Source organism: Geotrypetes seraphini, chromosome 2 (assembly GCF_902459505.1).
Source record: "Geotrypetes seraphini chromosome 2, aGeoSer1.1, whole genome shotgun sequence".
Lineage (NCBI taxonomy): Eukaryota > Metazoa > Chordata > Amphibia > Gymnophiona > Dermophiidae > Geotrypetes > Geotrypetes seraphini.
Window position 1 is genome coordinate 124,682,477 of NC_047085.1, and position 25,683 is coordinate 124,708,159.

General features: G+C 43.6%; 1 protein-coding gene across 4 annotated transcripts in view; it reads right to left on the reverse strand.

The window, feature by feature from the left end:
* Positions 1-25,683, reverse strand: part of MCM4 (minichromosome maintenance complex component 4) — a 56,092-nt gene that overhangs the window by 4,327 nt on the left and 26,082 nt on the right. For all 4 annotated transcript variants that reach the window (XM_033929409.1, XM_033929412.1, XM_033929410.1 and 1 more), the window contains exons 10-14: positions 19,303-19,423; positions 14,011-14,270; positions 10,632-10,997; positions 9,345-9,472; positions 7,421-7,628 (exon numbers count right to left, since the gene is read on the reverse strand). In XM_033929409.1, the coding sequence (XP_033785300.1) occupies positions 7,421-7,628; positions 9,345-9,472; positions 10,632-10,997; positions 14,011-14,270; positions 19,303-19,423 (1,083 nt within the window). The remainder of the gene's footprint in view (positions 1-7,420; positions 7,629-9,344; positions 9,473-10,631; positions 10,998-14,010; positions 14,271-19,302; positions 19,424-25,683) is intronic.

Genomic DNA, 25,683 nt, shown 5'->3' on the forward strand with positions numbered 1-25,683 from the left:
GATTGCAATACAGGTCACAGCAGACCAGATTTCCTTAAAAACAGAGCAGGCTGATTATTAAGATTGCAAATCTATCCATGCCAACTGCTGAGCAAAATGTAAATAGATATGACAAAACAGTGTTTGAAATGTCCGAAGCAAGCGACGAAGAAATGAAAGCCGAGATGAGGTGAGAATGCAAAAGAAGTAACACGATTGTTATGGGAGACTTCAACTATCCCAGGATAGACTAGAGTCTTGGAAACTCAAAATGTACTAGGGAGACCGGATTCCTGGAGGCTATACAGGACTGCTTCATGGAGCAGCTTGTCAGAGAACAGACGAAAGGTAATGCCACTCTGGACCTCAATGGGCTGAGAGGACCTGCAAAGGAAGTGGAAGTTGTGGGACCGTTGGGAAACAGTGATCACAATATGATCAAGTTCAAAGTTGAAGTAGGAATATCGAAGGGGAAGAGAACCACAGTGACAATCTTTAACTTCAAGAAAGGAAACTAAGAAGCGATGAGAGTAATAGTAAGAAAAAAACTTAGGAACAACTCAAAGAAATCTCAGACTGTAGAGCAAGTTTGGTCATTATTAAAGGACACGGTGAGCGAAGCACAAAATCTGTACATCCCCAGATTTAGAAAAGGATGCAAAAAGAACCGAACTAAAGACCCAGCGTGGATAACCAAAGAAGTGAAGAATGTGATAGACAAGAAACATTCATTCCAGAAATGAAAAAAGGACAAAACCGGGGAGAACTGGAAAGATCACAGGAAACATCAAAAAGAATGTCACCGAGTGGTTAGAAGAGCAAAAAGAGAATATGAAAAGAGGCAAGCCAGGGAAGCACGAAATTTCAAACAGTTCTTCAGATACGTTAAAGGGAAGCAGCCGGCTAGGGAGGAGGTGGGACCGCTGGATGATGGAGATAGAAAGGGAGTGGTAAAGGAGGAAAAAGAGGTGGTGGATATACTAAACATGTTCTTTTCGTCAGTATTTACAAAGGAGGACACATCCAACGTGCCGGAACCTGAAAAAATCTTCACAGGAGATCAAGCAGAAAAATTAACTTCAATGAAGGTAAGCCTCGAAGACGTACATAGGCAGATAGATAGATTAAAAAGTGACAAATCTCCGGGCCCGGATGGAATCCACCTTATGGTTTTGAAGGAACTAAAGGAGGAAATAGCGGAACTACTATAGCAGGTTTGTAATAGAGAATGACACGGTGACAAAATTCATCACCGTTCCCATCCCCGCGGATAACCGCAGGAAATAATCCCATGTCATTTTCTAATGTCTATTTCAACCTCAGTCTTTCTACACCAGCATTCTTCAAAGCAAAGCTTGTGGGTCAGTGGTTGTGGCCATTCATACTCTGATTCTTCCCTCTCTCTTTAAAGAATGACATGAAGATGGTTTCCCGCGGTTATTCGCGGGGACGGGAACGGTGATGAATTTTGTCACCGTGTCATTCTCTAGTTTGTAACCTATCCCTGAATACAGGCGTGATCCCGGAGGATTGGAAGATAGCCAATGTTACGCCCATCTTTAAAAAAGGATCAAGAGGTGACCCAGGGAACTACAGACCGGTAAGTCTGACTTCGGTTCCGGGGAAGATGGCGGAAGCACTGATAAAAGACAGCATCGATGAGCATCTAGAAAGAAATAAACTGGTGAAAACAAGCCAGCATGGCTTCTGCAAGGGAAGATTGTGCCTAACGAACTTATTGCACTTCTTGGAAGGAATTAACAACCAAATGGACAAAGGGGACCCCTTAGACATCATATACTTGGATTTCCAAAAAGCCTTTGAAAAGGTACCCCATAAACGCCTACTAAGGAAACTGAAGAACCATAGGGTGGAAGGAGATGTACATAGATGGATCAAAAATTGGTTGGCGGGTAGGAAGCAAAGGGTAGGAGTGAAGGGCCACTACTCTAACTGGAGGAGTGTCGCGAGTGGTGTTCCGCAGGGGTCGGTAATTGGACTGCTGCTGTTCAATGCATTTATAAACAGGGACGAAGTGCGAAGTAATAAAATTTGCAGACGACACCAAACTATTTAGTGGAGTTGGGACAAAAGAGGACTGTGAAGACTTACAAAGGGACCTGAACAAACTAGAAGAGTGGGCGACGAGATGGCAGATGAAGTTTAATGTAGAGAAATATAAAGTCTTGCATGTGGGAAACAGAAAACCAAAGTACAACTAAACAATGGGAGGGCTGGTAATGGGTGAAAGTACCCTAGAAAAGGACTTGGGGGTAATAGTGGACAAGACAATGAAGCCGTCGGCACAGTGCACAGCGGCCTCAAAGAAGGCGAATAGAATCCTAGGTATTATCAAGAAAGGTATTACAGCCAGAACGAAAGAGGTTATCCTGCCGTTGTATCAGGCGATGGTGCGCCCGCATCTGGAGTACTGCATCCTATATTGGTTGGCGTACCTTAAGAAGGATATGGCGATACTCGAGAGGGTTCAGAAAAGAGTGACGCGATTGATAAAAGGTATGGAAAACCTTACATATGCTGAAAGATTAGAGAAACTGGGGCTCTTTTCCATGGAAAAGCAGAACCTTAGAGGGGACATGATTGAGGCTTACAAGATGATGAAGGGCAAAGAGAAAGTGGAGAGGGACAGATTCTTCAAACTTTCGAAAACTACAAGAACGAGAGGGCATTCGGAAAAATTAAAAGGGGACAGATTCAGAACCAATGTAAGGAAGTTCTTCTTCACCCAAAGGGTGGTGGACACCTGGAATTCGCTTCCAGAGGGTGTGATAGGACAGAGTACGGTATTGGAGTTCAAGAAGGGATTGGATGATTTCCTGAAGGAAAAGGGGATAGAAGGGTATAGATAGAGGATTACCAAAAAGGTCCGCTGCGTGAGCGGACTGCTGGGCATGATGGACCTCTGGTCTGACCCAGCAGAGGCACTGCTTATGTTCTGTATGCAAATGGCAGAAACCTAAGAAACAATATGGGAGAGTTAGATGAAATAGGCATCTCCGAGACCTGGTGGAAGGAAGATAACCAATAGGACACTGTCATACCGGGGTACAAGCTATATCATAGTGATAGGGTGGATTGAATTAGTGGAATGTAGCATTATATGTTAAAGAGGGCCTTGAATCAAATGAACTGAAAATTCTACACACCTTGGAATCCCTATGAGTAGAAATTCCATGTGTAAGGGGGAAAGGATAGTGATAAGAGTGTACTACCATCCATCGAACCAGGATGAACAGACAGATGCTGAAATATTAGAATTTACAGAGGCTAACAAACTGGGTAACACAATAATAGGTGATTTCAATTACCCCAATATTAGCTGGGTAAATGTATCATCAGGGCAGCTGGTTTAAGAACTGACAAAAAACTGACAAAAAAATGAAGCAATTTTAGATCTAGTTCTTAGTAGAGCGCATGAATTGGTGTGGGAGGTAATGGTGCAGGGGGGAGGGGGGCACTTGATAACAGTAATCATAACAATCAGATTTAATATAATCCTGGAATAGGTTTGCACACAGGAAATCTAACACAACAGCACTTAACTTTAGAAAAGGAGACAATGTTAACCTGAATAATAATAATAACAATTTATATACCGCAGGACCGTGAAGTTCTATGCAGTTTACATTAAAAAAAGAAACCAAAAGGTACAGCTGCAAAGGTCAAAAATATACATCAGGCGTGGATGCTATTCAAAAATACCATCCCGGGAAGCCCAGACTAGATATATTTCATGTATTAAAAAAAAGGAGGTAGGAAGACCAAATGGCAGCCAGCATGCTTAACAAATAAGGTGAAAGTAGTATTAGAGCTAAAAGACAATCCTTCAGAAATTAGAAGAAGGATCTGACTGAAAGTAATTGTAAATACCTCAAGGAATGTCAAGTGAAATGCAAGGCCCTATTAATGAAGGCAAAGAGACCTTGAAAATAAGAATGTACTGGAAGAAAAAATACACAGTAAAATCTTTTTTTAGGTATATAAGCCAGGAAGAGAAAATGCACTAATCTTACAATTTGATCTAAGTAGTGAATTTGATCTTGTTGACCATACTATCATGCTTAGATGCCATTTTTGACAAATTGAACATACCAGGTTTACTGTGAGGAAGTTTATTCTCAGGTTTGGTGTAATATTAGTGGAGTTCCATAGGGTTCCCCGCTCTCTCCTTCCCTTTTTTACATTTATATGGTTTTATCTTGGCAATAAATTCTCCAAGTTAGATCTGAGATTATATAATTATGCTGACGACATAACTATAATAGTCCCTATCACTTCTCTAACAGTAGAACATTTTGTTTCATTTATTCTGGAACCAGCAGAACAATGGGCCAAAGGATTTAGGGCTCCTTTTTCAAAGGTGCGGTTAGCGTTTTTAGCGCACGCACCAGATTAGCGCATGCTAGCTGAAAAACTACCACCTGCTCATGAGGAGGTGGTAGCGGCTAGCATGCGCTATTCCGCACGTTAAAGCCCTAATGCACCTTTGTTAAAGAAGCTCTTAAGACTAAAATTAAATGCTGGAAAAACAAAAATTTTTCTAGGAAGTCCAATGGATATAAAATTAAAGCTACTTCCTTGAGGTTAAATTAAATGGATACCATCAAAATACTGGGAGTTATTCTAGATCGCACTCTGTCCTTTGATGCTCAAGTAGATGCCTTGGTTAAAAAAAGTTTTTGTTTTATGGAAACTTCGCACCATAAAATCATATTTAGATTTTACCTCCTTTAGCCTTTTGGTGCAATCCTTGGTTTTAAGCATACTTGATTACTCAAATATCATCTATTTAGGTTCCTATAAGAAAACTATTAGGAGGATGAGAGCTATTCAAGATATTGTGGATTGCCTAATTTATAACTTGAAGAAATCTGAACATGCAACATCTTATTATCGGAAACTACATTGGCTTCTAGTTGAAGTGAGGATACTTTTCAAATTTGCTTATATAAGTTATAAGACATTTTTTGGTTACGCACCGTGCTACATGTTGGAACATTTTAGGTTTTCTGGAATAGACCGCCATAGCCGTGGTTGTTCTCTATTCTCTTTTCCATCCTTAAAAGGATGTATGTATAAGAGATTTCTCGAAATAAATTTGTCTTTCCAAGCAGTTGAATGGAGTAAAATCTTAAGTGGTTTAATTGCGGCTTCTTATTCCTACCAAGATTTTAGGAAAAACGTAAAAACTTATCTATTTGATAAATGTGTCTGATATTTTTACCAAATGTATGAATTTCTATGCTAACGATGTATTATCGCTGTGTTGTACAGTTCTTCTTTATTGACGGCTTAATTTTGGAATAACATTTTCTTGTGTGGTCAGATTTTCCTGTTCTCTGATGTAAGCAGTTACTCAGGTTTGTGGAAAAGCAATTTAGGCCCCAGGATTTGACTAGTATGCCAACTTCCTTTATAAAGATTTCTTGCAAAATGTTTGACTTCCTTTCAAAAGACCAGGTATGCATTTTTCTGGATGTTATTCAGTTGGAAGATTTAAAAATATATTCTTTTATTTAGCCTTTCAGCAAAATAACACACACTGAGTTGTGATGATTCCTTTCACAGAATTTTGGCAGAAATACACAGAAGTCAAAAACAGCCTTTCATAAACCATAGCTCCTTCCCCTCATCCTTCTCCTCCTACTAGCCCTTCCCAAAGTCCTGATAATCTGCTGAAAGGAGTAGGGAGATGGTGATCAACAGGGCTAAGGGTCTGTTCTGCACTTCTAACTCTATTCAAATTGTCTGCAATACATAAAAATAAAATGGACAAGTTCAGAGCTGACTGGGAGGTCTAAAGAATAAATTAGTTCCAATTCACTCAACAGATGGTCTAGACTGGGAGCTTGCTGCGGTTTCCAGCTTTCAGCTACTGCTAGCCCTGCTGCCACTGAAAGATTTTCTTAAAGGTAAAAAAGTTCTTTATTTCTTCCTGAGATTAAATTGGTGTTTCATTTAGATTCCATGTTCTTACTGCTTCTATTTTCATTTGTTGATTACGGTTTGTACTACATTGTCTCCCCCAGTGATACAGGCTAGGTTATTTTTGTGTTCTTTCCCTTTCTTAAAGATGTCTTAGAATGAATGCATCCCTTGCTTTCCTGATTGTATTTATCTTGTTTTTGAAGACAATAAAAGATGACAAAAATAGAAGGGAAAAGAAAAGGTAATGAAAGAGAAGAATCAATGGCACTTTAGTTGAGGTGCATGTTACAACCAAATGGGCACTTGCTGTGTCAGTATACCGCAAGTCAGGCTTTTGTAATCATAAGCATTTAAATTTCAGCCATGTAATATCACATGCATTACAAGCCTGTATGTGGCAAATCTGAAAAAAACAAACAAACCCCAACAACCCAGGAGTGGCTGATCTTTGTGTAATGCTACTGTGTACCATAGATGTAAATAGATTCATAAAATGGAAGTACAGTAAAACAGGCCAATTCATTCAATTACTACCACTTATTTCTATAGTGCTGCGAGACATACATAGCACTATACAATAAACATCTAAGAGACAATCCATGTTGATAGTTACAATCTAATCAAAATAGACAAATTGGGGCTAGGGAATTTCTCAGAGAGGGAATGATAAAAACAGATACTGGTAAGAGTTAGAAGTTAAAAGTAGTCTTGAAAAAGTGGGCTTTTAGCCTAAATTTGAACATATTTATTGCAGCTATATGAGAGAAAAATCAGACTACACTTCTCCCTCCGGATTCGCGGGGGATAGGGGTAGAGCCAGACCGCGAATGGCGAAAAACCATGAATATCCGGCTCTGACCCACCCCCGCCTCCCTCCTGTGAGTTCCCGTAGTCTCTCAAGACTACGACGGAACTCCCTACAGCTATTTCCTAATGGCGATCTGCACGGGGCAGGAGCGTAGGAAGATCGCTCCTGCCCCGAAAGCCCGCAAGACCACCAAGTAAGGCCGGGATGCCGGGGGGAAGACTTAAGGATGTTTTTTTTTTCTTTTTTCCCCCTCCCCCCAAAAATCGCAAATATGTGAATTGCGATTACTGAAACCGCGAATGGGGAGGGGGAAGTGTACATGTATTCAAAGATAGATTAAGTTACACAGGAAGCTAAATTGTAGACTCTGCTATCAAATTTTAGGCATCTAGATTACTTGGAACCTAGAATTTTCTACATTAAAGAAGCCAAAAGGTATTCTCACAGTGGGCAGTCAAAGGTACCTTACCTTGCTTAAGTTTTTGAAGGCATGCCAGAGACTGAAATGAACTACAATGGTTTAACAGCACACACTTGTGAAGTATATAATCCCTCTACCCAGTCCCTTGCATTTGCACCCTAATTTGTTAAAGCCATCAGTAGCTACAGTCCTCCTTATAATAAGTCTCAAAAAAATGGGGGGGCGGGGAAGAAATACAGTTCAAAATTACAGTAGTTCATTACCTCAATAAGAGCTTGGCTGGCTTCTTCACTTAGCTTGGGACTGATATAAGTCCGAGCATATGCAATGTAGTCCTTCAGTACAGCCATATCCACGTGTTCCTCCTCAATCTGCTCCTCACTCTGGTAATACAGAGCAACCAAGTGGTGAGCTAGACGCCTATCATAGGCTTCATCTTGTGGGTCAAGCATCAGGAAAATTAAATCAAACCTATAGGGAAAACCCCCCCCCAGGAATATGGTTCTGTCAGAATTTCATTCATGTTATGTTTTATTCAAATAAAGAACTGCAACAATCGACGGATCAATGTATCTGCTATAACATGACAAGTTGAATATAACAGAAAATAGCACATTTGTATATATTTGAAAGAAAGCAGAAATTAGCATTTTTCCATCATTCCCCTCCTACCAGGTTATGTATCAAAATAGAAATCTAGAGACTGAATTCTTATACCTCCAGACATCACTTATCTTTCCTACAGCTATAATACAGAGAGTTTAAGATAAAACTTCTTGCTTTAGGAGCCAAAATTTGAATATAAGGTTCCCAGACAAGAACAACTTTCTACATTTAAAGGTAACATTCACCCCTCTTTATTCCATCAACATTAGGTTATGAAATCATACATGCCACTACCAAAATGACAGAGGATCAGCCTATATCCATTTTCGTATAACGCTTTTCTTCCCCACAATATAAGTTTTTCTAAAAACCCATTTATTCGACAAGTTTATCTGATCCTACGGAACCCATCCAGCCTACCTACAATCCCAACACACACCCCCTCCCACCTACTTAACCCTCCTCCCCCCCCTCTATATCTAGTCCTATGCTGTAATCTGCCTGTTCTCTTCACTTGTATCAATACCTGCAGTATCCACACTGTATTTCTACTTTACTATATATTGTCTTGTACTGAAAAGGTATGACGGGATATAAATAAAACTATTGTTATTATTAATACTATACTATATCATGTATATTAATACTACACTATATCATATTCAGTTCCAGGAATTCTGCACTACATGAACAGAAGCAGAGAGATTGCAAGGTACAAACCACTCACACCATTTCTTAGCACTGAGTCAGCAATAAAGAAACCATTCTGGAGCATCTTAGATAAATACTTAGTCATCTTTCAGTTCTAGAAATGAAAGATCATCATAAATATGAGGTTCAATAATTGTTTGTTACTGGATGGCTCCTGTCAACTTCTTTGTATACGGGCATGATATTCAATAGTAAATGCACATATACATATCAATTCATATATATATATATTTTTTTAATTTATTCAATTATCTATACCGTTCTTCCAAGGGAGCTCAGAACAGTTTACATTAATTTATTCAGGTACTCAAGCATTTTCCCTGTCTGTCCCGGCGGGCTCACAATCTGTCTAATGTACCTGGGGTAATGGGGGGATTAAATGACTTGCCCAGGGTCACAAGCAGCGTGTGTTTGAACCCACAACCTCAGGGTGCTTTAACCACTGCGCCACACTAGATTTTGTGAAAGTCAAGAGCAACGTTTCTCAAGTCAGTTCTAGAGTATCCCGTAACCAGTCTGGTTTTTGAGGTATGCATAAGATAGATTTGCATACAACAGAAGCAGCACAAACAAATCTAGCACATGCCATATTTATTGGGGATATCCAGAATATCTGTGACTGGGGAGTCCCAAAGAAGGGGTTTAGAACCACTAGGCTAGGGGCAAGCCTTGCAGCACAGATTATAAGATAAGAAAATTGCCTGTACAAGTAAAGAAGTATAAACACAAGCTAATCTAATCAGAATTTCTGAATTGCACTTAACCAGTACAGGTTCAAGGTGATTTACAAAATAAGAGGCCCATGCAGGGAAGGTTATGTTACAATACATTGTAATGTAAAGGTTACAGAACTAAAGTGTTCCCTTTCACCTGGAGAGTAGCGTGTGAGGAAGCTGGATGTTTTCAATTGTTGTTTTTTTTGGATTCCACTGCGACTCCACAGGGTTGGCTGCAGCCAGGACAGACGTGCGGGCATTCAGCTGGCAAATTATTCCTGCCTACCAAGAGTAATGCAATGCACAAATTACAAGACATATTAAGTAACTCCCCGTGTTCAGTCCAATCGTCTGGCAATCAACTTGCTAGCAGCTGTTTGTGAAACTAATCCCTTCCTTTCCAGTACACCACCATTTTCACCATTGCACCAGCTTGAGTTTTGCTAAATCCAAATAGATCCTTGTTACCTTCTTCACATGCCGTTAAATCACTGCTACAGAGAATATGGTGGGTTACTAGCCCCCTCATTTCTTTAATTTTGTAGCAGTCATTTTAAAAACACTCAAGCCATACTAAAAGACCAAGTACAGGAAGCATATAGTGTTACCTTGGATTAAGAGCATAATCCGTTTATCAAAGCAAAGTTCCCCATAGAAAATAGTGGCAACAGCAACAATTCATTCTAGAACCTGGGGTCTATACCTGTCGGGTGCCGGGTGCTGCAGCGCCGCCTCCTCAGTCCGTCTCCTCCGTCCGTCATCTGAAGAAGAACCCCGTAGTGCCGCTTCAGAGGGATGCCTCCTTCATCCGCCAGCCAGCTCTCCACGCCGGATGCCCTTCGCATGCTGGAGAGCCCCCACCCGAGCGCCGCCCCACCCACACGCCGCGCACGACACGCACAACGCAGACAATCGGCGTTGTGCGCGTCACACGCAATGCGCAGGCGGGACAGCACCCGGCCGCGCAGGCCCAGACAGAGGCCCTCCAACCTGCAGAAGGTACCCGACGTGGAAGGCTGGCCGGAAGACGGAAGAGGAATCCCCCGAAGCGGCGCTTCCTGGTCTGTAAGTGCTCGTTTATCGGGGCAGTGCTCGGTTTGCGAGTCAAAAGTTTGCCGAGTGTTTTGCTCGTCTTGCAAAACACTCGCAACCGAGGTTCCACTGTATAGCAAGACTGGCCTGCAGCAGATGCGTATTTTGTCTTGCTAATACCTACAACCCAGCAACATACTGTAGATACAGTATCAGAAAGTCTGCCTTAAAAGCACTATTGCAGGTGGCCTCCCCTTCTGTAAATCGACGATCATTCAACCTACACAGTGCTGAAAGATGGGCCGGCCGCTCGGCACCCGTTTTACATGCTTGCCATAGGAAGGCTTGCAGCAAACAAGACCATAAATGTTGTGATGCCAGCACTGTGCAGATCCACCTCACGTCTTACCTTAGCAATGGACAAAGTCTGCTGCTCCATCACTTCATGCAGCACAGACCTGGTGCTCTCATTCATCTTGTCAAATTCATCAATGCAGCAGATGCCGTTGTCACTGAGGACCAGTGCACCTGTCTGCAGAACCAGCTGCCTAGTTTCTGGGTCCTTCATCACATAAGCAGTGAGCCCTACCGCACTGGAGCCCTTCCCAGAGGTGTACTGTCCACGAGGCACCAGGTTGAACACATACTGCAGCAGCTGCGATTTGCTAGTACCAGGATCTCCACAGAGAAGAATGTTCGCCTCTGCACGGAATTTGCCTCTCCCGGTGTGGCTGAAGTCTTTGCGTGTGCCACCAAAGAGTTGCAGAAGAATACCCTGAGTAAAAGGACACGACAGTAAACAGCTCCATTTCATTATTTACAATTCGACTGGAGGCCAGTGTCCACTCAGCACTCGGAAAGAATCAAAACACTACCTGTAATCTTCCTCTGAGGAAAAAAAAAAATCATCATTAGAAGAGCTCTGTATGGTGCAGATGTCAGAACTATTCGATACCACCACACTTGCTCAATTAAAACAAATGAAAAAAAACCCAACAACTTTCACAAGATTTGAACAGCTCCTGCCTACTCCACACTCTCTGAAGGTGCAATCACCGTCACTTCAGCAACATCCACACACTTTTCATTGTAACTGAATCTAATGAGCCCCTGGCTCATTAGATTGGGTTACACAAGTGACTTATGAGCCTTTTCCATTTCTCACTGACAGTACTAGGAGTTCAAGGATGCTGCTAGAGAAAAGCTTAAACAACCTCAAATTTTTACCTCCCAGAAAGCATTTTCTTTTGTTTGCAATGTTTAAACTCCATACAGCAGAAAAGTAAAACATCCTTTCTACAGAAAAATTATCAAGCCCTCTTAAAGAAGCAGTAATCAATGACATTTCATCCTGAACAGGTCACATTTTACTAAATGCTTCCATATATCAACTTGCTTATTTCCCAACATGAAATTTCTTTACTGCTTTCAGAATTCACAGGCCGTGCTTTTTTTTTTTAATCCAAAGACTGTCTTAAATTTTTACAGTTGTTTATCAAAGGGGAGCCCCTTATTTTAGTTTAACACTCCCACCCAACACCATGGTCTCTTGAAGACCAGTCATACATTTTAAACTACACATTTTGAGAAAAAAGTCTGAATATTGAACAAAATATAATGCATTAAGACCAATAGCCAAAGAAAAGCAAAAATGCTACCCAGGCATTTTGTTTTATTTTGTTAAGGTTCAACCAGATTTCAAGACCTATCTAAACCCAGACCTAAGTTGCACAGGATAACACACTCCATCTGCTGGAGAATGAGAAATACTGGCTGAAGCAGATTGCACAGGATACTTAAAAGTATGATTTGAAGCTAGTGGTTCTCAGTTTCCACCTGCTGAGGCATTAGTGGGGAACTTAATCTCTTTTCTGCTCCTTTATTTGTACAGCATAAGACGATTCAACTCACTTTCACCTCTCCTGTGGCTAGAGTAGCAGATATTAGCTGGCAGTAAAAACATAACCACCAATAATTTTCACAATACAATTAATTTTAAAAACTGAAATATAGATCAGAATAAAAATGTATATGGGATAGGATATTAAGTAGAATTCCCTGTGCTGTGTCTTGTCTGGGGTGGGGGGACATCTGCGGTGGAGTTGTGGGGGTAGGACCATTTTGGGCTTACTGTGATACTTGCAGGTGATAATTTGGGGGAACAGAGCAGTAGTTGTGGGGGGTACAGTAGCAGCAGTTTCAGGGTTAGATTTGAGGCTTCCGGCACCTGCCACTGTGCTAGCATAATATCCTGATGCATAGGAAAAGAGCAGGAAGCAGAGCAGATCCCCTTAAGCAAGGGGACCGTACACGGGGGCTCCGACACGATGTCCTCAAAGTGCAAAACCGAGGAGACCTGCAGAATCAACTCGTAAGTTCTTCCGGCTGAAAAATGTGCACCACAGACGCATCTTCGCCAACTGGGGGGTTCTCAAACCCCCTCGCTGGCGAAATCCGGCCCCCCAAGAAGATCCTGGAAATCCCCCTAAGGGGGCAAGGGCTTTTTATAAAATGTGCTTTTAGGGGGATGGGACACTTGCCAGAAGAAGCAGCTGTGGGGAAAAGGAGTTTTAAAAGGAGTAGTTCTCCAACTGCTGTTTTGTACTTTAGCTTAGTTTCTATAATGCAGAAGCTGGAACTGCTTCTCCAACAGAAATGTATTGGGCCATTTATTTTTTGGGGCATAGTTGGTGGGGCTATTTCTGTGGAAGCCCAGTCTGACCTGGCCCATTTTCAAATGTGATGTGTCTTTTTACTAGGTTTTACCGCATGCCATGTTATTTCCCATTCCATTAGATTTTTGGAAAATTAGTTTGCCCCCAGACAAGCAGATATTCTTGATTCCTTTTGTTTTTAATTGTTTTCAACTTTTATTTATTTTTTTCACCCCAACATAAATCAAAAGGTTACCAATTCAGAAAATGAGATTTGTGTTTTGTTTGTTTTTCCAGAGGAGAGAAGCTTGGTGTGCGAGAAGCAGGACCTGCAGCAGTAAATCAGTTAAATGTAATTCCACAGCAGACAACAAAAAAGAGCTACAAGCATGCGACATGCTACCCAGCATTTCAATTCTGCTCCGTGGAAGAGGATGTGAAATAGAGCTGGCACGTTAGAACATAAGAATTGCTACACTGAGATAGACCAGAGGTCCATCAAGCCCAGTATCCTGTTTCCAACAGTGGCCAACCAAGGTCCCAAGTACCTAGCTAGATCCCAAGTAGCAAAACAGATTTTATGCTGCTTATCCTAGAAATAAGCAGTGGATTTCCCCAAGCCATCTCAATAATGACCTATGGACTTCTCTTTTAGGAAATTATCCAAACCCTTTTTAAACCCCGCTAAGCTAAATGATTTCACCACATTCTCCAGCAACAAATTCCAGAGTTTAATTACACGTGGTGTGAAGAAATATCTTCTCCAGTTTGTTTTAAATCTACTACTTAGTAGCTTCATCACATGCTCCCTAGTCCTAGTATTTTTAGAAAGAGTGAACAAGTGCCAAACTCTAATAAATGCAGTAAGACATTTAAAAACTGACATCAGCATATAATCTTTCTGATGTGAAAAAAAAAAAAAATGAAATAAGGAGCAGTAATAGTATTGGATTAAAGATTTCAGCTAAGTCTACCAAAGGTGAACAACAAGCGATACTTGTAGACCAAGGGACTATTTCCAGTTTCTGTTAGGAGATAGAAGTTTTTGGAACCACTATCTGCAGGATGTGGTCTATATATGAACAAATATATAAAAAAATAAAGAATATGAGAGGTGCCAGTGTGCCATTTTACCTTCTTGATATCTTCTTGTTCATAAATGCTGGGAGCAAGAGCTGCAGCCAGCCTCTCATAGATGTCTGGCTTCCTGGACAGCTCCTTTAGTAACTCTATACGTTGCTCTGTGAACAGCTTCTGTTCTGCCTCCTCATCAATACCATGCAGCCGTCTGACATCTGTCTTGCGGTAATGGATGACATCAATATGTGTCTTGTAGACAGATTTGACATTGCTCACTCTGGGATTGACTCTGATTGGTACAGCTCTGTAGATTCCTGATAAAAACAACATTCAAATTAAAGATATGTCTCTAATAACGGATGAGCTAGATAGCTTAGCATTATACTCGCAAACATGTTCTTATTGGGCCCAGAAACAATTGAATGTGCTTCTCCCATTGTCCTCCTCTTGCCCCCAATAGCCAGTTCAGTATATCCTGTTGACAGGAATAATAAGTAAAGCAGTCAGACCAGAAGACTTGTAGGAAATTATTTACTGGCAACTACTAAAGAAAAAAATGCCCCCATATAGAGTTGCTTTATGCGCAACTTGTGCAAATGAGATGTACACAGATTGGCAAGAAAGCATATATGGCAAGTTTAGGAACTTTTGGGCTCAGAAAAAGCTTTCATTATTTATCATTCAGTGAAAAGATTTCCTGCAAGGCCACACACCATCGGATACTACCTGTGTGCTATACATAATATATTCTCCATATATAGGCCGCAGCCTATATATGGGTTTTGCAAGCCCCAGTGGGCTTGCATATCTGGGGCGGCCTATACAGGATTTTAAAATCATCCCCCTGCCCTCCCTTACCTCCCTCCCCTTACCTCTCTTGTTGGCGATGGCCTTCTCGAATCGCGCCACCAGCGTTGCAGAGCAGGTGGCTATACAGGAAGCAGCACGGGGCCGGCCTGCAGATGCAAGATTGCTCCTGCTCTGCAACGCTGGCGATGCGATTCGAGGAGGCTGCCGCCAGTGAGGGAGAGCAGGGGGATGATTTTTAAACATTGTATAGGCTGCCCCAGTTACTGCTACATAAGCCGTGGCTAATACAATGGGGCAGCTTATCTACCAGTTTTTAGACTAGTATAGACATTTTTTGCGGCCTATACAAAGGAGTGGCTTATATGTGGGGAAATACGGTAAACACCTGTGAACAAACTGTGGTGTTTCTGAAATCATAAACATGTTAAACATTTGCTGTTTTAATTGTTCAATGGCAAACATACCAAACAGAAACCTTCATGGAGCTCAAATAATACCCCAATGTGTTAAAGCAATAGACTACTCTTCATACACTTAAGGTCTGACTGATATCTAAATTTCAGATTTAGATACAAAATTTCTGATTGAGACAGTGGGCATATGCAGGAAATAACTGTATAATAGGTATGCCAATCAGGCTGGATGGGACGTACAAAAGCAGTTCCAGAAATCTAGGGTGGGACCACTGCGCTGGCTCGTAACAATGAGGACCCAAAGACAGAGCTCTCCCTTGCTGTTACATCCACTCTGTAAAACTTGGAAAATGTATGTAGAGTGGACCAAGTCGTTGCCCTACAAATCTCCTCAGGGGAGACCACCCGAGCTTCTGCCCAAAAGAAGCAGCCATGCTTCTAGTTGGATGCACCTTTATGGCGACTGGTGACCGTTTCCCACAAGCAATATATGCTGACAGAATGGCCCTATGGACAGTGGCGTAGTAAAGGGGGTGTGGGAGCAGACCGCCCTGGGCAATGATGCCTTTCTTCCTCTCTGCCCCCTGCATACCTCTTTAAATGTTCGCTGGCTCGAGCAGCATCTTTTACTTGCTGCTCACGACAGTGTCGTCTCCCTTCTGACATCATTTCCTGGTCACGGGACCAGGACAGGACAGGACATCAAAAGGGAGTCGACACCAGAAAAAGCAGCAGGTGAAAGATGCTGCTCACGCCAGCATACATTTCTAGAGGTATGGGGGGTAGGGGTGCCCAAGCGACAGAGAAGAGTAGGGAGGGACATGGCACAGCAATGCCTATGAATCCATCTGGATATCATGGCCTTGGAAGCCGAAGCGTCTTGTCTAGCCTGACCTGTAAGCACAGAGATGGTCAAATCACCTGAATTTGTTGGTGACCTCAAAATATAGGACAAGTACTCTTATGTCCAACTTTTTCAGAATCAGATCCTTATTCTTGGAACCTGTGGACTGGAATGCCGGCAATCTGACTTCCTGATTGACACGGAAGGCCAAAAACAACCTTCAGCAAAAAGAATGGAATGGTGTGCAAAGAAACTCTGGCCTCTGTGAATGCTGTTTGATAAAGCCTTGGGATGACAGTCCCATCAGGTCATCCAGACCGTTGCTATATAGCATTTGCCCCTAAAAAGAGAGCCTGCTCAGCATGGCTTTAGAGGCAGAATCTCCTGCCCATTGTTTGATCCAGAGCATCCATCAAGCAGAGATTACATAGGCCAACACCTTGCTCATAACTCTGATATCATACAGAGCATCCACTATATAATTTCACCCCAAATAGGAGCATTTGGGGATTGTCTTTGTTCTTCAGGTCTCAGGCTTGTGCCACAAGCATGTGCCACAAAGGAAGTTGTGGATGCCACTTTAGTCCCTAGGGTCAAAGCTTCAAATTATCTTTTGAGGACCAACTGTATGGTCCTAAGTATACTTTAACATCACACCACCTTCACTAGACAAGGAGGTTCGTTTGGTGACCTGCACCACCAACAAATCCACCTTCAACTTAAACAGCTGCTGGAAATCTGGAGCTATCGGCTAAAGCTTGGTCATAGCTTTAGCCACCCGCTGGGACCCCTCTGGAGACTCCCAGTGGTCCATGACCAGCTTTGTGATTTTAGGATTTGAGGGAAGGCACGCGGTCGGAGCAATCCAGCTGCTCATAACTGAGCACTGAGATGAGGAAGCTGGAGGGACTTCCGGCTTCAAATCTCTCAGTGAGGCAGAAATAATACCCGAGAGCACAGAGGCTTTGAAAAGCCAGCACACCATGGGGGTCTTCTCCCTGGTCAAGGGCCACTACCGCTTCTTGATAGCCACTCTCATGCAAAAAAACATAGTCTGCCAGCGAAACATCATCCTAGGACAACAGTGGCATGGAATCAGACTTTCCATCCTCCCAGTCTATGTCTATGTCAGACTGAACTGCACCACCACCTCTAGTGTGCTACAAGCAGACGTTGAGGATTCTCAGCAGTTCAAATAGGTGTGAAGCTCACAAATTCCGGTGTTAAGCCTTGTACTGGTCTCAAGCAAGCCCCATGAATCTGCACTTGACCAATGCACTTTTGGAGGGCTCTGGAAAGGGTTTCTTCCCCTGGAGATATAATAAAATGATTTTATTAAAAAATGTGAAGGGAACAATACAAAGTAAAAAGGGTAAGGTAGTACTCACTTTGTAGAGACCTGTTCATTCTTCTGTTAAAAGATCATTTAAAACATCAATTAAAAGGTCTTGTAAGGAAACTAAGCCCTCACCAAAGTCAGTCGTTTCAGCCTATACTTCCACTGCAATGTCTGGGTGGTGAGGCGGTGGATACTGACTTCATGTCTCCGAGCAGAGTTCGATTAGGAATGGATACAAATCATACATAGACTGTTCCATCACTTTATAGAGTGACTATTTTCAAAAGTGTATACTTCCAAATCAGCAGAGTAGGAAAGAAGCAGAAGAAAAAGGGCAAAACCCAGAGATCATCTCTTGCCCTCAATGCTGTCCTCATTGACTCTATAACTTTAAAAATGTTTTCTTTAATCAGTATATATTTAAGCACTTTTGGTTAATCTGACAAATGGGGATTTTACTTATTGTGGATTTAATGATTCTGAGCCTTTGCTGCTATTTATAAGCCCTGGAGGACTCAGAGGAGGCTGAGCTCAAGGCTCCCGCCCTCCCCTGTGTGTTCTGTCACAAGAAGGACATGGACGCTCCTAGGCTGGCCATGCAGTCCAAACCAGACATTATTCAGGGGTAGAGAGGCCTGAGAAATCCGTCCCTGTCGATTTTAAGCAAAGTTGAGAGGTTTTGAGGCAGATGGAAGCTTTAAAAAAAAAAAAAAAAAAATGATGGTTTAGAATCCAAGATGGTTGCCATCAGCAAAATCACACCAAAAATGGCCCATGGAGACTTCCCTGAAGGGCAAAAAATGCAGGGTTTTAGAGGAGGGAGACCCTAGGCTCTGGGTGCAAAAATCTTCAATTTTGATGACCCCCCCCAATTTCCCCATAGGCTATAATAGCCTTACTCTCTGCACCATGTGGTGCCTGCCTGCTTCAGCTGGAACAAATGGAGAAGAACTCTGCCTCATAGATTCACTGGCTGAACCTTGTCTTCAGGCTTCCAGCTGGACCAAGGTCAGACTGAACCTCAATCCCCCGGAAAACCTCGTCGGGTAAGACTAACAGCCAGCCAACTATTAATCTCAGCTGAGACAAGGAAAAGACAAACAACCTGTGCTCAAGCTCCTGAATAAATCAGGGATGTGAGCAGCTATTTTGGGAATGGCCCCTGAGCTTCAAAAATATAAAAGCAGACTGGCTAGGTAGGTGTCCTCGTGGACTGATCCTGCTAGCAGCAGACTTCCACAACATGAGTCTGCATCTTCTCCCAGGCAGAGGTCCCAAACAAGTGGGAATCTCTGGGCACAGAGCATCCAATCAAGCACTTAAAAAATATCTGAAAATAATAAAACCACAGAGCAGAGAAGAAACACTTCTGAGCAACTTGCTTTCAGAAAACAAACTGAGAGGGCAGGAGCAACTCCCTGGGAAGGAAGTGGAACTGAAAAGATGATCACAGTTTTCTGCAAGCAATTTGCGGGTTCAGATGCAAAACCTTATGTTCAAGACCACTAGTCACATTGTACTAGAAAAGGGAGTTCTGGCCACCTTTGGAGGAGGTCCTCAACTCGGGGTGCTTGAGGATCCCCACCAGCTACAGCAAACAGTAACATGTACAGATGTTAGATCCAGTAGTAGCTCAACGTGAGTTACATTCAGGTACAGTACGTTATTTCTCTGTCCTTGGCGAGCTCACACTAAGTTTGTACTTGAAGCAATGGTGGAGAGTCAGAGGGGGTGAGGTTTAAGTGACTTGACCAAGATCACGAGCAGCAGCAGTGTAATTTGAACAGGGCTTCCTTGATTCTAAGCTCATTTCTCTAACCATTAGATTACTCTCCCCACTCCAAACACTGCCTTAGAAAACAAACTAGGTACATAAATTATGTGTATAAACACTTATAGAGAAATGGCTTAGTCATTTACAGAACGTACATTTAACTTACCTGTAACATTGACCCGGTCACCAGGCTGTACTTTATCAACAAGATCATTGTGTGCAAAGAGAATAACAGTGTGAGGGGTCTGCCCTGCTGGCATGTCTTCAGGAGATTCCTGCAGTTTGATCTGGCACACGCACACACAAACAGAAGATCAGAATATGCACTTATTATACCTAAGCATCTGAATACAATCATAGATCTAAGCAAGGATGTGCTATTTAAACCAAATAAAACTTTATGACATTCACTACAGAAAGAAAACCCTATCAAGATTTTCCTTTCTTTCCTTTGTGGAATCTGAATTTGAAGATTCCCTTAGAATGGCCATACTGTACACTGTTTATGACTAAATAGAAGATGCTGTTGTAGAGCCTGACTGCAGCCCTGATATACAAATGTACACATATAGCAGGAATAGCTAAAGCTGCTTTTCCAGAACAAGTACTGTTAGAATAAAAGGAGATATCAAACCTTATTTCAAAACAAAGTGAAAAAGTTATTAGAAAAAAAAAAGAAAAAAGAAGAAGGGGAGACAAGAATAAGACCCACAGATAAAAACCACTAATGTTCTTTATTGTTCCTCCAGACTAGTGCTGCCCGATTTCTGATTTGAATCGATTCACCTCGGGTGAATCGATTTGAATTGATTTGATTAAAAAAAAATAAAATAAAATTAAAAAAATCGGCATGGTCGATTCGGTGACCAACCCTCCTCCCCGTGCCTTCCTACAACAGGAGCGGCAGCGCTGCCTCTTGCGGGCCTCCTCTTTTAGGGGGGGGGGTAGGGTCAGTCAAGAAGAGCTGCAGAAATCCTGGTTTTACCTTGTTCTGTTTGGCGCTCTTTGCTGGATCCTCTGGCTTCCCCCCGGGCCTCCTGCTCTTACTGCAACCTGCAGAGAGGATCGCCAGTGCTCTAGCGATTCTGCCATCCTCAGAAGCACTTCCCTCTGATGTGGTCACGTCCCTCCTCTGACGTCAGAGGCAGGATCGCGTCAGAGGGAACGTGCTTCTGAAGATAACGGCAGGATTGCTAGAGCACCAGCGATTCTCACTGCAGGCTGCGATAAGAGCGGGAGGCCCCAGGGGAAGCCGGAGGACCTGCAAAGAAAGGGGGGGGGGACATACTGGCATTCGGGGGAGGGGGCCCTGGTCTAGAAGTACATGGAGAGAGAGAAGGGAGAAAGGGGGGACATACAGGCATTCAGGGGAGGGGGCCCTGGTCTAGAAGTACATGGAGAGAGGGAAGGGAGAAGGGGTACTGCTGGACAGGGGGAGGTAAAAGGAAGGGGGAAGAGGTGCTGCTGGACCTGCCAGAAAGGGAGGGAAAGGAAAGGTGCTACACACTGGAGGGGAGGTGAGATGGTGCATGGGAAGAAAGTATGTTGGGTTGGGGGGTGGGAAACAGGGATGCCACTCAAGGGAAGAGGCAAGGACAGAGAAAGAAAGTGTGTAGGAGGCAGAAAGTGTTGGACTCATGGAGAGGGTGTGATGGATGGGGAGGACAGAAAGAAGGGAAAGAGAAATGTTACACTGGGGAAGGAGGGAGAGATGCTGGATGAAAGGATAGTTGAGAAAAGGAGAGATGGTGGATCTAGGGATGGTAAGGTTATTGCTGCAGCTGCGGGGATGGAGATGAAAAAAGAGAAGATGCCAGACCTCCGGGGAGGGGAGGGAAACGGAAGGGGAGGACAGAGATGAAAGATGGATGGTTAGCATGGAGAAAGAAGAAAGACACAGAGCCTAGGTCCAACAAGATTTGAATAATGACCAGACAACAAAAGGTAGAAAATTAATTTTATTTTCTGTTTTGCGATTACAATATGTCAGATTTGAAATGTGTATCCTGCTAGAACTGGTGTTAGACCGCAAACGTGAGCTAGGAGAGAGGAAAAGTCTTTTTTGTTTATTTTGTTTACACCACAGCGCCAGTGTGGGTAGGAGAGGGCAAAGGGGGTGAAGAGGCTATAAAAGGAATGAAGAAGCTATAAAATAAACCCACCAGGATGTTTGGAGAAAAACACCCACTTGGGCAGGAAAATTGAATCAATTCAATAGGCTGAATGGAATCGAAATTTTTTTTCCTGAATCGGGCAGCACTACTCCAGGCCGGCACAGATGGATGGATTTATGCTCCTCTGCCAGCAGGTGGAGACTGAGAACACACTAAATTCTTACAGTACAAGTGGGCTGTGCAATCCCTCATAGAATCAGTCTGTTCTCAGTTTCCAGCAGGGGGAGGTGGTAAGCCTGTGCAGTCTTATTTTAGGCCTTGGCAGGGTTTGTTAGAGTGGTTAGGCAAAGGCCTTTTAATCTTCCCCCATTTTCTGGTCAGACTGAGCTGGGGTCCCACGGACCGTTACCACCTCAGGGGTGGCACATTTTTTCTTCCAGCAGATGCAGTCTTTCAGGGGTTCTCGCCGGGGAGGCCGGGACTCCTCCCTCTCCTCCACCGCTTGCCCTGTCCAATGATGGCAAATGGGTCTTTCTCCTGCTTACAGGAGTTTTACCGGGGGTGGACCAAGATCACAACAGATCAGTGGTTCCTGGAGGTGATTTAAGATGGGTATGCTCTCAAGTTCAACTGGCCTTTGCCAGATCTTTTCCTCTCTTCCCCTTGTCAAGCCTCTTGGAAGAAGGAGGGTATTTTGTCATACTCTTCAGCAGCTGATGGAGCTCAAAGCAGTGATTCCTGTGCCTCCTTCAGAGACTCGAACCAGGAGGTACTCCATTTACTTTGTGGTGCCCAAGAAAGAGGGGTCTTTTTGTCCGATTCTGGATCTGAGATGTGTGAACAGGGTGCTTCGAATCCCTTCCCTTCACACGAAAATCCTATAGTCCGTGATTTTAGCAGTGCAGTCCAGGAAATTTCGAACCTCTCTCAACCTGACAGAGACCTACCTTCATATTCCCATTCAGGACTCCCATCAGTGATTCCTTCGCTTTGTGATTTTGGGAAAATACTTTCAATTCTGTACACTTCCATTTGGTCTGGCCACGGCCCTGCGAACCTTCAAAGGTTATGATGGTGGTGGCAGCCTTCTGCGAGGAGGGCATCTTGGTTCATTCTTATTTGCACTGATTGATCAATGGAAAGTTCTTTCAAGAGAGCTCCCGAGTCACTGCCCGTGTTGTCAAGTTGCTGCAGTCATTGGGCTGGGTGGTCAACCTTTCCAAGAGTCGGTTGGCCCCGTCTCAAGGATTGGAGTATCTCGGAGTTCTGTTCAACACCACTCTGGGTTCCTTTCTGAGGCCTGAGTGCAGAAGTTACAGTTGCAGATTTGCTCCCTGATGGGTGCTCTTTGCCCCAAGGGTTCTCGTTGCTCCCAGGCAACATTCTTCAGGTCTTGTGGTCCATGGTGGCCCCCTTGGAGGTGACTCATTGGGTTCAGGCTCACATGAGACCCCCTTCAGTATGTGCTTCTTCAGCAGTGGTCTCCACAAGTTCATGAGCTGGACTCTCTGGTTCCTCTTCACAGGATTGTTTGTTACAGCCTGCGCTGGTGGCTTCAGTCTTTCAATCTGGTTCAGGAGGTGTGTCTGTATCAGCCCCAGTGGATATTTCTTACAGATGCCAGTCTCCTCGTTCGGCTCAGGGCAGCTGGTTGATGATGGAGGCCTCCTGGTTGATCAACGTTTTAGAGGCCAGGGCCATTTGGTTGGCATTAGGGGCTTTCTAGTCATTGCTCGAGGGCAAAGCTGTGTGGGATCTCCTCGACAATGCTGTGGCTTATGTCAATCACCAGGGGGGAAGCAAGAGGCATCTGGTAGCGCAGGAAGCAGCTCTGCTCATGGAATGGGCAGAAGCTGAAATTCTGGACATCTCAGCTTCCCGCACAGCAGGAGGTGGGTAGACAATGTCCAGGTGGATTTCCTCAGCTGTCATGTTTTAGATCCCAGCAAGTGGTGCCTCGGGATGGAGGCCTTCGACCTGATAGTTTGCTTGTGGGGGTCGCCCATTGATGGATCTCATGGCCATGTGATTCAACGCCAAGGTGCAGCAGTTCTTCAGTCAGCACAGGGATTGTCAGGCCTCTGAGGGGCTGGATGCTCTGGTGCAGGAGTAGCCAATGAGTGGCCTGCTGTCTTTCCTCTGTGGCCTCTAGTGGGCAAAGTTCTTCTTCGAATTGCAAGACATGCAGGCTGGGTGATCCTGGTAGTTCCGGACTGGCACAGGCGCTCGTGGATCTGGTTCATCTGTTTGTGACAGACACCCTTCCTCTGCCCCTCTTCATGTGATCTGCTGTCTCAGGGTTCCATTCCCATGTTTGATCCGGGTCCCTTTTGTCTTGGCTCTTGAAACACCTAAGCATAAAAGGTTATTCAGATAAGGTGATTTTTCTACATTTTTGAGATCTCGCTGCCTTTTGACGTATTGGGCTTATGTGTGCATCTGGCGCCTCTTTGAGCCTTGGGGTTCCGATCAGGTGGTCTTTCCTTTGTGTGCGTCCCTGCCGCACATATTGGAGTTTTTGCAGGACAGCCTGGAGCACACCCTTGCCGGGTCCTCTGTGAGGGTTCAGGTGACAGACTTGTCCTCTTTTAGGAGTCTTTTGCACAGTCAATGGTTGTCATTTTTTCCTGATGTGATCCATTTCTTGAAGGCGGAAAAGTTCATTTGACCTCCGGTTCGCCATTTGTTTCCGGCTTAGTTCACCTTGGGGATTAGCGCCCAAGAAAAGGATCTGGGTATCATTGAAGACAATACGATGAAACCTTCTACCCAATGTGTGGCGGCGGCCAAAAAGGCAAACAGGATGCTAGGAATTATTAAAAAAGTGATGGTTAACAAGACTAAGACTGTTATAATGCCCCTGTATCACTCCATGATTCGACCTCATCTGGAGTCTTGCGTTCAATTCTGGTCTCCTTATCTCAAGAAAGATATAGTGGTGCTAGAAAAGGTTCAAAGAAGAGCGACCAAGATGATAAAGGGGATGGAATTCCTCTCATATGAGGAAAGACTAAAATGGTTAGGGCTCTTCACTCCGTCAAAAATTACAAAGACTAGGGGACATTCGAAGCTACAGGGAAATACTGTTAAAACCAATAGGAATAAATTTTTTTTCACTCAGATAATAGTTAAGCTCAGGAACACATTGCCAGAGGTTCTGGTAAGAGTGGATAGCGTAGCTGGTTTTGAGAAAGTTTTGGACAAGTTCCTGGACAAAAAGTCCATAGTCTGTTATTGAGAAAGACGTGGGAAGCCACTGCTTGCTCTGAATCGGTGGCATGGAATATTGCTACTCCTTGGGTTTTGGCCAGGTATTAGTGACCTGGATTGGCAACCGTAAGAATGGGCTACTGGGCTTGATGGACCATTGATCTGACCCAGTAAGGCTATTCTTATATTCTTACTGTTTTCTGTTTGAGCCCCTTGGCTCCTGCACTCTGAAGAACCTTACTTTGAAGACAGTTTTTCTTGTAACCATTTCCTCAGCTCAGCATGTGTCAGAGTTACAAGCCTTTTCTTATCATGCTCCCTTCTTGGAGTTTTCAAAGAAGTGTGTGGTGCTGCAGCCTGTTCCTTCCTTTCTTCCTAAGGTTGTTTTCCATTTTCATGTGAATCAGACCGTTGCCCTTCCGGTTTTGGGCAGTCAGGAGTGTACTTTAGAGCAGAGGCAGTTGCACAAGTTGGATGTCCACAGAGTCCTCCATACTTATGTGAAACGGACTCAGGAATTCAGGCGGCCAGATCGTTTTTTTATTCTCCTGGCGGGCAGTCATAAGGGGGAAGGTGTCTCTAAGTCTCTTTGATCCAGCATGCGATCATAGCCTATTGCTTCAGTGTACCTTCTTCAAAAGAAGCCAGTTCCGGAGTTTCACAAAGCTCATTCCATTCGGGGTCGAGTGGCTTCCTGGGCCGATTTCTCTCATGTCCCCTGTAAGGCTGCACTTTGGTGGTCTTTGCATTCTTTTGTGCATCATTATCGGGTGGATGTTCAGGCGTGTCAGGATGCAGTTTTTTTGTGAGCACGTTCTTGTGGCAGCCCTTTGGGGGTCCCACCCGTGATGGGTACTACTTTGATACATCCCATCCATCCGTGCTGGTCTGGAGGAATGATAAAAAAAAGAGAAATTAGGTTCTTACCTGCTAATTTTCTTTCTGAGAGTCCCTCCAGACCAGCACAGAACCCACCCTGTGTTTTTGGGCTTGCTTCTGTGAAGAGTTGTTTTTTTCTTGGGATTGTGTTCTTGCGCTTTTTCTTGGGAGCATAAATAGTGATTATGGAGCAGCGATATCTGGTTCATTTGGTGTAGTTGGCAAACTGTGGGGTTAATTCTGGTTATCCGTTCTGATTCTTCTCCAACAGTTGTGCTTGGTTTTGCACTGTTCTTTGTTCAAAGAAATCATTTTCCGTACATTTCTTGAATTTTGGCAAAAGC